Source organism: Sinocyclocheilus anshuiensis, unplaced genomic scaffold (genome assembly GCF_001515605.1).
Source record: "Sinocyclocheilus anshuiensis isolate Anshui unplaced genomic scaffold, SAMN03320099.WGS_v1.1 scaffold1305, whole genome shotgun sequence".
NCBI classification, from domain to species: domain Eukaryota; kingdom Metazoa; phylum Chordata; class Actinopteri; order Cypriniformes; family Cyprinidae; genus Sinocyclocheilus; species Sinocyclocheilus anshuiensis.
The window spans coordinates 152,921-166,594 of NW_015552694.1; the positions used below are offsets into that span (position 1 = coordinate 152,921).

Below are 13,674 nucleotides of genomic sequence, written 5' to 3' on the forward strand. Positions count from 1 at the left end.
TTTGTCAGTGGTACTGAGGATCTGCAAATCATTCGCCATCGTCCTCAGTCATCTCTCCTTACTCTGTTTATGTAGTAAGTGAAATCTTATGTACTGTAATGTAACAGGCTACTGCTAGCAAGCAGCTAACCATGTCCTTTTAGTGGCTCGTGTTATTTTATTAGAACTCGCGTTATTTGTTTTCCGTGCCTTTTTTAATACAGACACCAACCCATCCCTGCACATCACATCCCCTGCACAGCCTGGAACATAACATTTATTTCCATGATCTGACATTTTCGCTATTATCCTTGCTTGTTTCTTCACAATACCTGCAGAACTTCTGATGATTCGGCTGTGCAGGTTCGGCTGGCGGCTGGCATAGAACATGGGCGGGTATATGCAAATGTTGGGGGCGTAACTATTAGTGATCCCGACTGTAACGTCACAGTCAGTGTTATGTTCTGATTCATCTATTTTTCAGTGGTCTTTTGCATGCACGAGATTTACATAAGAAGGAGGAAACAATGGTGTTTGAGGCTCACGGTATGTCATTTCCTTGTACAGAACTGTTATTATTCAACTATGCCAAGGTAAATACAGTTCTACTTAATGCTTTTTGACTTGTCACGGAAGTTCAGTATAAGCATTCAAATGATTCAAGCACAAAAACTGTTCAAGCACAAAAACTTGTACTCACATACTGTTTTCTGTGCACTCACACCCAAAGCTAGATTCAGTCATTGCTCCAGATTGTTGCTATGACGGGTCACTCAAATGCCATTTGTTTTCAGTGTAGGTTTAGTTTTAGGCTGCAATCACCACTTCTCTCTCTCTATTATGTGATGTCTCATTGAGGGTCAAAATATTTGAGAATAAGAATGTGCAGAAATGTGGAAAAAAAAGTGAACAAGAATCAAACCTGTGTGCATTTCTTTCTTCTGTGGAGCACAAAAGATGAATGGTCTCAGTTTTTTTCCTCCATAAAATTAAAGTCAGTTTTAGTAAATGATGTTCCTTAATGTTCTTCAAAATACATTATTTTGTGAAAAAAGTGCATACAAGTTTGGAACAACATGAGGTTGAGTAGATGATGACAAAATTTTCATTTTTTTGGTTAACTGTTAGCGTTCCACTGTACTTCCCGCGGTATACTGCGTGTTTTTAAGGGTTAACTTCGTGACATACAACAACTCAAAAAAAAAAAAAAAAAGCTAAACATGTCACATATCTTTTGAAAGCTGAGATTCTTGTGATTCAAATGATGACCATTTTAAGATACAATCAACACAGCAGGTACAATCAGTGTCTTTGTCAGACCGCCAACAAGGCTTCATGCTGTGATCCCATTGTGTTTTCCTGCTAATATCTCCCAGCTATAGTCATCTGCAGGCATCTGTTTACAAAAAAAATGTAAGCGGAATGTTTTTTTTCCTTTTTCAGTGTGTTCAAAGTTCCATTACTCAATACCAGTAAGACTTAAAGTGATTCTGAGGTTTGTTCTGTTTTGTGTCTCCCTATTTCTTTTCAAATTCGTATCCTCTTTTTCCTTCTTTTTTCTTGTCTGCAAATATAATTGCTAATCATTTCCAACTCCAATATATCTATGCCAAATCCACCAATCATACAGATCTTTTCAGATATACTCATTGATCCCTTTTCCCTCTAATGTTATTAAATTCAAGTTCTTCCTGGTGTTTCTATTCTGCTCCACTTTGTCATGATTATAAGAGCTGGAACTCAGGCATCTGTGTCTCTTGTTACGTGTCTGGCATGGATGCTGCTATGTTTTCATAATTGCATACCTCCGTGGACCCAATAGCTTGTTTGTATTCATACTGACATCCTAAAATCATTGCAACCCTAGTCCCAGATCAGCTGGAAAAGGAGAGATCCTAAAACACTTAGCAAGTGCCAATGGCACAAAAACCTGTTTCTGAAAAGAAGTAGGCCACCTCTCCCTTTTATTTTCTCTCCTTCTGAGTGTCTATTGTGTAGTGAGGTGTCTGCTTATCCTCAGGGTGGACAGTAGAGCATCTGTAGCATGTATGTAAATAGGAAACACATGCCGTGATCAAGCACAAGCTCACTACAATCAGGTTAGCATGGCTTAACAAATCACACAAGCTTCTGGCTGAGGCATCTGGCCCCAGTATAACTGTCGCCATATTGAGTGACCCAAACACACTCACACTTAGCAGCTAGTGGAGTCTGTTATCCTGATTTGAGGCCAAGTGTGTAATTTTCTCTTCTGTCTGGGAGACATGAACAACACCATATTACTATGTTTCTCTCTGGCATACACCCAAAGCACACATGAATTCCAGTAAAGCAGCATTGCATTTGTATAACGTCTACAGTTTGAAAAGTCTGTTTTGTTTGACTAATGTTTCTGAATGACATACTTAACACTTAGAGACCCACAGCAGCAAAACTCAAACACATATTATTGCACTTTAAAAACCATTGGATTGAAAGTAACCCAATTTGGGGTGTTTTGCAAACCACAGATAAGTAAAATATGGACAAACCCAACCTTTTGGGTCTTTGTATTTAACCAGTGGTGGACGAAGTACACAAATCAAGTACTTGAGTAAAAGTACAGATACATATAATAAAATATTACTCCAGTAAAAGTAAAAGTACTCCTTTTTCAATTTTACTCGAGTGAAAGTACAAAAGTACTCGATTTTTTATGTACTTAAGTAAAAAAGTACTGATAGATAGATTTATTTTGCAATTTTATATAGGCTACTTAATTTAATTTTATATCGGCACATATTTTTTATAATCCTACTGCTCAAAATACCTGGGATTTTCCCAAAATAACCACTATATGGAGTCAAGATATATTTTTGTTGTTGATATAGTAACGAATTAAAACTACTCCGTTACTGTCCACCACTGTATTTAACCCATAATAATGGGTTGATTTATGCTAGTTTTTTTAAATAGGAATACTAGCTTTTTTATCTCATACTTGGGTTCATATTTCCAGACAAACTTAAATCCTGTAAAAGGCAGTAAAATACACCACTATATAACCACTGTGTTTACATGATTTACTTGATTTCGGATGAATACAGTTCTTAATACAGCATATTTTATACAGTTTTTATTAATGTATACAATATTTAAAGTCTTTTTTTAATTAAACTCCAAACATTTTAGAAATAAACATGTAACATTTATAACATTTTATTTCAAGTGTAATCAACTGTTCTGTTATCCTTTTTCCAACAAAATAGTGCTGGATATATCCCAAAATATGATCCAACAGACTCAACAATAAATTAATAAATCAATATTAATCACGGATAACTCTCAACAACAACTCTCAGATAATAACGCAAAATAAAACTATAAGTCACAGTTAAAATACTCTTGAAAGGAAAACCTGGAGGTACCTGGATACTCAAATATGACAGTGGTGAATTACAGTTTTGCACCGTTAACCACTATAACCCCAAAACAAAATGTGTGTAAATATCATGTTTTTATTCCTAAAAACACAACAGTATCAGTGCTTGGATCTCTGCGAGTCAAATCACTGACAGACATTGTTGTCAGTGAATCAGAGATCTAGATGTTGTTTTGCACATAGATTATATGTTCACTTAGATCAGGGCTGTCCAAACTCGGTCCTGGAGGGCCGGTGTCCTGCAGAGTTTAGCTCCAACCCTAATTAAACACACCTGAACCAGCTAATCAAGCTCTTACTAGGCATAGAAACTTCCAGTCAGGTGTGTTGAGGCAAGTTGGAGCTAAACTCTGCAGGACACCGGCCCTCCAGGACCGAGTTTGGACAGCCCTGACTTAGATGAACTCTCCATGTAGGTTAACTATATTTTTCATTAAAACGAGGTAACAGTAAGTTGTCCTCTATAGGAGCATATAATTCCTCATGTAAAATCATTTTAATAATATAAAGCCACTATTAATATTAACTCCACACTATTCTTTCTTTACACAGTTATTGAAGGAATCTGAATCAACACTGAACTGACCACAGTCGAATAATGACACTATTTTTTAGAGCTGCTTTATCATCCATCATTGAATCATTATTGTCCTGTTTATTCCTGTAACCTGCTTTGAAACAATCTGTATTGTATAAAGTGCTATATAAATAAATGTGACTTGACCTCACTTGACTTCCTCTTCTGGTCTTTTCCATGTGTAGCATCCAGAGGGCAGCAGTGGTTATCTTAGAGAACTACTACAAAGACTTCCCTGTCCATAACCCTGCGATGCTAACAGCTTCCAAGTCCCGCACCGCCAAACACCTGGCAGGCCTCAAAGTCTACAACGTGGATGGTGAGTTCACAACCACTCGAGTATACAGGAATCATTTCCATTTGCTCGGAAAATGTGTTTTGCCTGTCAAATGCTTTTCCAGTTCAGTGATTTTAAATCAGATCTCAGAGCTTTGTTGACTTTGACATGACTGTACCAGTGGTACTGAAGTGATGTTGTGATGAATTGTTTGTGACCACTGAAGATGATGCTGTTGTTAACACTTATCTTCTCTGGTTTTGTGTCCCTGCCTAACAGTCTTTCAAATTTAAACTGAAAGCTTACCTTTTGGACAGTAAGTGGATCATTAAACTGTCCCTTTATTTTGGCCCAAAACACTTTGTTGCTGCACAGTAATCACTGATGAATGAGCACATGTTTTCTGGGCACCAAAGTGGAATTTTTGTAAGAATTTTGTTTATATATTATTTGTTTGTCTGCACCAGTGAAGTCACATATTTCCCTAGAAACTGCACAGAACTAGTTATTTCAGATCCCCCAGGTTTTAGATAAGCTATTTGTAATTAGTCACCAATAGCAGCTGATGCTTTTACAAGAGTGTGTACATACATGTCTGCACTTCTACAGCTAAATGTTTAGAATGACATTACTTTGTGTCGGACTTAGTTACAGCCACATTTTTAAAGTCATGAATATAATTAAGTCAGCGTTTGTAATCTATGCTTTTACATTAGAACCAATTGAAATATAGTAATCATCCTGGGGGACAAAAAGTTCCCAAAGTCACCCACATATGTACATTGTACGTACATGGATAAATATATCATTGCCACAGTTTTGATACAATTACTGTATAAGGAAAAAGCAGTGCTTCATATGCACAGTAGTTCTAAAGCAATTGCCTGTTTCACACCTGAAATTTTAGTGACAATCACCTGGAAAAAAAGGTAATTAAAGAATGGTAGCAGAGATTTTATATATGAGATAGAAACAGTTCCAGCGTGGAATACGATTGCAGTTTGACTGAGGCAATCAAATATATGTGCTGAATAATTTACCACTCTAGTGCAATCTGCTCTTCTTTGTGTGATTTTGGCTGCTGTGCTTTTTAGTATTTAGTGAGTTTTCTCAGAGAAAACTCTCACACTGGTTTCCACAAAAAAATCCAAAAATACAGCACATTTCAAGTCATACACTTTTTTTCACACTTCTTTTTGACTTTGATCTGTATGTCTTCCTGCATGTCTCCTTGTACTTGACCAGACACACATTCCAACATGCCCACAAACAATTCCATTCTATCCTGCATTGGAAATGACTGGGTTGTACTATCATTAGTTTGTAGGGTTGTTCAAGGTAACAGGCGTTTAATGAAACTTCATCCTGGCATCTGATAAAGACCGTGACATACCAAGCAGTCAGTCAGCTGTCATAAAAGGTTTGTCAGCTCAGTTTTTGCAGCGTTTTTCAAAACGTCAGCACAAGTTGGACCCTTGTGGGATTTTTGGCCAATTGAACATGGTTGAAATGGCATTGAGCAGTCGGTGATAGAGATCACTCTGATTGGCTGCTCAGCTTAGCGAACCAGTGCATGAGAAGAAAAACAAAAGCAAATAAAGTCAAGAGGACGCACACAGAAGCTCTTCTAATTTTATGTCATCTTTCCTGAACATATGAATTTGCGTATATTTTCAGGCCACATGGCCATCTGGAATGAAGAAAGTGATCAACATGATTCTTATTCAGAATGGTATACAAATGCTGCTTTGTTCAGGGTTTGTATATCGGCAGTCCTAGTTTCGCTTTCTCTTTTTTAATGACGAATACAGACTACTGCCACCTGCTGATATATACAGTTATTTCCTCTCACACAGGCACAGAATGTACATGCTATTTGGCCTTTGGCTGTAGTCTTTGCAGTGTTTAAACACAACTTTTTATCCCAGACACATGTGGTGCGAGGTGACAACACAGTCGGCTTTCATCACCGCCAGTTCTTTGTTGTCGGTTTGGTGTGTCAAGGCCTTAAGACTGCATAAGTAAAAAAGTAACTAAAGATGTACTTATTAAGTACTGATTGAGTAAACAGATGTGACTTGCTGTCCAAGATAGAGGGCTTGTGCTTAAGATTCAACTCTAAAAATTTCCCTGAATTACTCAGAAGTGAAATCAGTCATGAAATCTGTCAGGAGTTGGGTGGTGATGGAATTATGTACTTTTACATTATCGAGCTAAACAGCTGTTTATATACTCTTGCATTTTGATTAGCATGATTCAATTAACAAACTCTTTCCAAACCCTTCTTTAGCTCTCCAGTTTTTTTCATGAATTTTGTGGAAATATTATCGAAATTTTGGCGTGCATTCCCAAACAGGAGGCATCCACCTCCAAAAGCAATGACCATATTTATTGTGTTTTGTCTGCTCGCTCTGAGGTGCAAGTAATTTATTATATATGAAAATTATTCATCCAATGTGTGATTTAGGTGTCCCCTTCATCTTTTTAAGCAGTGTATATATTTTTTCCATTATAAATTATTATCAGCATAAAAATTTGAGAGTTAACCTGAAAAATGAACAGAAATGTTAGAATTTAGAATTTATTTTATTTAGAATGTCTCGCGTTTGCTTTTACATAAAAAAAATATAAATCATGTTATCTAACTTGATTTGAAAATGTTTTAAAACAGTATGTGCATTCAAGCAAGGAAAGCTGACCTATTGTACAAAAAAACTCACATAATCAGTCACAAATTTGCTTGATTTGTAAATTAGAAGTTATTCTTCATTGTACATCTTTCCATGGTTGTTTACATAGTTGTTTATTAGTTCCTCACTTGTTCCTAGTTCTGTCAATTATCTCTCATTGTGAATTTAAAGGGATAGTTCACCCAAAAATGAAAATTCTGTCATTAATTACTCACCCTCATGTCGTTTCAAACCCGTAAGACCTTCGTTCATCTTCGGAACACAAATTAAGATATTTTTGATGGAATCTGAGAGCTGTCTGACCCTGCATAGACAGCAATACAATTGAAATGTTCCCAAGTCCAGAAACGTAGCAAGGAGACTGGTAAAATAATCCATGTGACATCAGGGGTTCAACCGTAATTCTAAGAAGCTATGAGAATACTTTTTGTGCGCAAAAGGAAAAAAAAACGACTTTATTCAACAATTCGTCTCCTCCGCGTCACCCTGTAGCGCAATTTTGGAGAGTATCCACTGGACATAAACAGCGTGTGCTGTTCTGAGTCAGATGCGTCACACGGATACGCTGTTTCTGTTCAGATCAAATCACAACAACGTAGGAAACAGATCCGGCGTGACACAGCTGACACAGAACAGCATACGCTGTTTATGTCCAGCGGATACTCTCCAAAACTGCGCTACAGGGTGACGTGGAGGAGACAAATTGTTGAATAAAGTCGTCATTTTTTTTCCTTTTGCGCACAAAAAGTATTCTCGTAGCTTCGTATAATTGCGGATGAACCACTGATGTCACATGGATTATTTTACAGATCTCCTTGCTACGTTTCTGGACTTGGGAACATTTCAGTTGTATTGCTGTCTATGCAGGGTCAGACAGCTCTCAGATTCCATCAAAAATATCTTAATTTGTGTTCCGAAGATGAACGAAGGTCTTACGGGTTTGAAACGACATGAGGATGAGTAATTAATGACAGAATTTTCATTTTTGGGTGAACTAACCCTTTAAGCCCTAAGTTCCTACTGTTCATGGTTCGTTCTCGTTAATGTTTGTGGTTGTGTTTCCCTGAGCTGTTTCCTAGGTATGCCCGAGTGTTTGTTATTAAAGATTGTTCTATTTGGATTCTCTATCGTTGTGCGCTTATTTGCAGCCACCGTAACATAAAACAAGATGGAACCAAAACTAATATGGATATACCACCCATCTAGCTGCTATGCTTAGAGCAGGAGCAGCAGTTTCTCGAGGACCACACTTGTGGATTTCTGCAACTGACGTGCCACACTAACTACCCGGATCGCACCCTGTGCACAAAGGCACTTCTGCCTCGTGTTGGTCCTCCAGAGGATTTTGCCACGTTGGTGGAATGGGTGCTGGTGAGTTGCAGATCTCCATTCGCCATCTCCACTGTGGAAGGCTTGACCAGCCCCACTCCAGACCCAAAGCCCAGCCAGCCACCTCCCACACTTTCCATGGACAAGACGCCAGAGCCCACGGCAGACAGAGTGCCCAAGCCTGCCGCAATCAAAATTTAAAAAATCGATTTTGTAAATGTTTGTTAACAACGTGATGTCGGAACAGAGATTGTGGAAGTCAAATGCGAGAGCAGTGCAGTACCCGGACAGTTTACAGAATGCACATGGCAGGCTTGCAACGGGGGAAGCGTTATGAATGAAGCTTACCTGACAACCACTTTTCTTATATTGATATCTTAATATAGAAAATAGCCTTAAATCAGGTAGACACAGATTCTGCTGCATATTAACCAGCTGCATATTTATTACATGCACAAAATATTATCTTTGAAGTTTCCATAGATGAATATGGGAACAGACTTTTAACATCTAGACACAAGAGAGGCTGGATTTGAATAACTTAAAAATAGTGAGTAATGTGAAGGAATTTTAAAGGCATAGTTCATCCCAAAATGGAACTTATGTCATATTTATTCACTCTTATTTCATTCCAAATCCACATGACTTTTTCTTCTGTGGAATACAAAGGAAGAAGTCTACTGGTAGCATTTTTTCATGCAGTCACAATGAATGGTGGTGAAGCTTTCAAGCTTTAACAAGTACGCAAAAGCAGTGTACAGTAATCCACGCAGCTTGTGCTCAGTAATCCAAGACTTTGAAAGCAGTATGAAAGATTTGTGTGTGGAACAAACTGAAATCGTGAATAAATCATTCATACCAGTTTTGCATTGAAACTTAAGAAAAAAATTGGGGGAAACATGTCAGTGACTTGCTGCCAGGCATGAAAACTGGCCATATATTACAAGCCACAAGATATTTCCAGTCAGACCACAGCTTGATTGGTAAATGTCACTATAGCACAGTCTCCACTTCTTCGATCTGCACTTATCATTACTGACACAAACCTTGTTACTCAGTATCAGTATTACCAGGATCAGTGCACTGAAAAAAAATTAAATGACCGAAGTGCATTTTTATATTGTTCTAATCAAAAACCTCTCTACACAGTAACTTCTCATACAGACTACATGGTTCAGCATAAACCTATTGAACTGACACCACCAGATGAGAACAAACACCTGAATTGAATCAAGTTGAACTATTGTCTTCTGTGGAGCTGCTCCACATCTGAATCACATCTTGCAACATCAACACTGTTATCGAACTGAGCTGAATCAACATTGAAATGACTAAAGCTGAATAACAACATTGTTGCCTTTCTTTAAATTCACAAATTCACACTGTTATTGATTTGAACTGAACCAACACTAAACTGACTTGTATTGAACTGAGCAATGGCAGCGCTGTCTTTTAGAACTGCTTTACAGCAGAATCTGAACTGTCTCCATAGTTGAGTTTCCATAATTGATTCTGCTTTTTTTCTTGTTCATCACTGTGAAGCTGCCACAATCTGTAAATGTAAAAAGCGCTATACAAATCAAGATGACTTGACTTGACTAAACAGTCTCAATGCATGTGTGTCCCATCATGGTCAGGTCCAGGAGGGAATAATGCAGCTGCTGGTATAGCCCAGTCTCAGTCTCGAGCAATGATTGCTGCTGCTGCCCGCCGCAGAGACAGCAGTCATAACGAACTCTACTACGAAGAGGCCGAACATCAGAGACGTGTCCGCAAACGCAGGGCTAGGTGAGAGAACTTTGGTGTAGAGATTTAGATAGATATTTGGCAAATAATTTTACTTATAAAGTATTCAGCATGAATGAATCATGATAAAAATAGATTCTCAAAATGAAATGGGATAATTTCTAATAGTGATTAAATCAGACAAAAGATTGCATTACACATTCACATTACATTACTTTAGAGCAGAGGTTCTCATGTGTTTGGTGACTCTGCTTTTTAAAATAGCAGGGCAGTACATTTTTGTCCCCCTATTCAAATCTGACTCACATGAGAATGTGAGTTTACATAAGCACATAACATAATGGTGACTGTGATTTCACCAAGTACAACATGTTCCTGGATCAACATCCTTGTTGATCCTGGAACAACATTCCAATTAACCAATCAGAATTGAGGGATAACTTTTAAGGAAATATCTGTTTTAGGCTTACGATCAGGGTTAGGTGCTTCTACACCCTTGTTAATCAGCTATCATTTCACACTGTTTTTAGGAATAAATTATGGGTAGGGACCAGGGTTAGGTTTAGGGGTATGGATTGGGTTTAGTCTATATTTTTGGACAGTAATGTTGATTCAGGATCAACAAAAGATGTTGATCCAGGAACATGTCAATAATTGTCAATAACAAATAATTGCAGTGTACAGTGTACTTAGTGTAAGTCTACTGCATTCCCCAGTTTACAGTGCCCCACACTTTGAGAATCACTGCTCTAGAGAACTGAAAGATTGTGAAACTAGAGGAATTTTGAATCTGGACTGTGTGACGACAACCTTTCTTTCCCAGGCTGGTGGTAGCAGTGGAGGAGGCATTTACACACATTTGTCGCATGCAAGAGGAGGAGCAGAAGAAGGCATCTGGTGACGTGATGGACCCACGTGAAGCGGCTCAAGCCATCTTCCCTTCCATGGCCCGAGCACTGCAGAAATACCTCCGTACCACCAGACAACAGCACCTCCACAGTATGGAGAGCATACAGCAGCACTTAGCCTTCTGCATCACAAACAACATGACACCCAAGGTGAGGCCACTGACAGTGAGAATCCCAGTCAGGTGGTTTTTATCGCAAAATAATCCCAGACAGGGTGATCATGTATAATCTTGAAGGGGTTCATTTTACAATAAAGTCTGGCAGCATACGGAGATAGGAAGGCAACCAGGCATGTCCGAATCCAATGATGATGTCATGTCCTTTCATCTGATCGATTTTTGAAGGCAGCATTAATGTATCCTTTGCTGCCTATGATATGGCACAATCCTGCACGTTCCATTCCATGACAGTTGAGCTTAAAAATATAGAGTGCCTGAAAGTTATCACCAAACCTATACTGTTTTGTTTTAAATCATTAAACTATTATGCTGCTTCTAAAGTCTGTCTGAAATCAGTTTCGTGAGGCACCTTCATCCGCAAACACCGCCTGCAAAGTCATTGTCTGATAGAGCAGCAAGGGAACAAGTCAACTTTCTAAGCTTTTAGATGCAGCTTTAGACATTAAGTTTATTCAGGTATTATTATGTGAGTGCTACGAGATACATAAAACTAGAAAAATATAGTTTTGCTCTCATAATGCACAAATATTTGATAGCAGTATGCCATGATTGAGCAGAATCTAGAATGCAATATGTATTGATTAAAGCCCGATTCGGACGGTAATTGTTTCTCATTTGGACGTCTGTAAAAATAAATTTACATCTCACCTCAGTGATAAAACTCGTGGACTCGGATGGAGATCTATTCACAGTGGAGGAGCGAGTTCTGTGATCCTACGAACCTGGGAACGTGCTGCTCACGTGGCCAGTCACATGATTGTCTGCTGTAAATAAAATGAATTTTATTTACAGATTTATTCTTATTATTGTGTAAAATGAATTTAAAAATACTTATTATTATGTAAAATGTATTCTTATTATTCCAAGCATATTTTATCATATATAATCCTATTTATTATTTGAATTTTTAAATCTCCTGTTTAAAAATAGCAAAATAGACGTGCTATAGTTGTATATAATTATACGCGATATATATATTTTTATAATACACATTTTAAAATGCTATTGCATACCTGCTGCTGCCACAATAAAGAGCCATTTTGAATGTTTACGTGCTTTTCTTCTCTTTCTGCTCCCAGTCGCTGTGGTGGAGCAGTTATGAAGTATTGTTATTTTAAATACTTTCCAGCATTTCAGAAATAGGCTAAATATGTATGCAAATTACACTGAAGTAGGCTACAACGTTACCTTACGGTGTTCGGGAGTGCTCAAAAAGCGTTTAAACACTGAATTTTGAATCAATTTCTTCTCGTAAACTCAGAGATGTGGATTCGGACAGCAATTAAATTACCACACGAACTTGGTGTTTGTCAAAAAACAGTAGGTAATTCGGCCGGGGATTTTTATGGGGGTGGTGAGAGAAAAACACAGACATCCTGGATTCCGACGGTATTAAAATCACCAACTACCCCCTGTAAATGGTGAAAATCATTTACTTCCCACTGAGAAACAATTACCGTCCGAATAGGGCTTAAGACTGATACAATGTGCCAGGTTTCAGTACAAGTCAGTGGAACTTTTAGTGGAGTCAAAGATATGTTTGCTTGACTCATTATTGCTCAAACTCTCATTAAAGGGGTCATATGATGCTGCTAAAAAGAACATTATTTTGTGTATTTGGTGTAATGAAATGGCCGGTGGGCTTGAGAACGGCGCAGCCGGCGATTTCGACGAAGGAGCGTCCGGAAGGCATTATGCTAATATTTCCACATAGTGACGTAGATATGTGGGGGCGTGTTAGAACGAGCCGTTTTAGGTAGGTGTGGCTGACTCTTAACTTTTATAAAGAATATCTCTTTGGATTTGAGACTTTAGTCTTTGCAACTTTACAGATCTTCTTTATGCACCAAGAGCTTGTAACACTCCAAAGAGAAAGGAAAAATTGAAATCGCATCATATGACCCCTTTAACTTGTGTCTAATGTTAGATGATTGTAATGCTGAAGTGCTGTGTATTTTTGTTTCTCAGGCATTTTTGGAGAGTTATCTGACCACAGGCCCTACACTGCAGTATGGAAAGGACCGCTGGCTTGCTAGGCAGTGGACCCTTATCAGCGAAGCCTCAGTTACCAGTGGTCTAAAAGATGGGACCATTTTTCTGCTCAAATGCATTGACTTTAGCCTAGTGGTCACTACCAAAAAGATACCTTATATTCAGCTTGCTGAAGAATTCATCGACCCAAAGTCACACAAGTTTGTGCTTCGACTGCAGTCTGAGACTTCAGTTTAGAGATTTTTTTTTTTCAGCAAAAACTTATTTTCTTCTGGGATGTATTTTTGTTTGACTTTCAAATATGTATATCAAATATTGCAATATATTATTTTTGTATAGTTTGTTTTGTTTGTGCTTACATTAGAATGAACACGTTTGCAGTCAAACCAAGCAAAATCAGATCAGATAAAACTGTTATGGAGGTTGAATATAATTACTGAAGACTACTTATCAATGTTTGTAAAATGGATGGAGGATAGTGGGTGCAATTAAATACTTTTTCAATGGACAACAGAGAGATGGATGGACTCAAATAGGCACATTTTCTCTGCCTCACTACTCTTTATAAAAACACTC

The 13,674-nt window shown here is 38.0% G+C and overlaps 1 protein-coding gene across 1 annotated transcript in view; it reads left to right on the plus strand.

The window, feature by feature from the left end:
- LOC107667661 (vang-like protein 1) overlaps positions 1-13,390 on the plus strand; it is a 92,734-nt gene extending 79,344 nt beyond the window's left edge. The window contains exons 6-9 of the mRNA XM_016459388.1: positions 4,163-4,296; positions 9,911-10,061; positions 10,843-11,077; positions 13,075-13,390. Of these exons, the coding sequence (XP_016314874.1) occupies positions 4,163-4,296; positions 9,911-10,061; positions 10,843-11,077; positions 13,075-13,335 (781 nt within the window). The 3' untranslated portion in view covers positions 13,336-13,390. The remainder of the gene's footprint in view (positions 1-4,162; positions 4,297-9,910; positions 10,062-10,842; positions 11,078-13,074) is intronic.
- Positions 13,391-13,674: the final 284 nt, after the last annotated feature.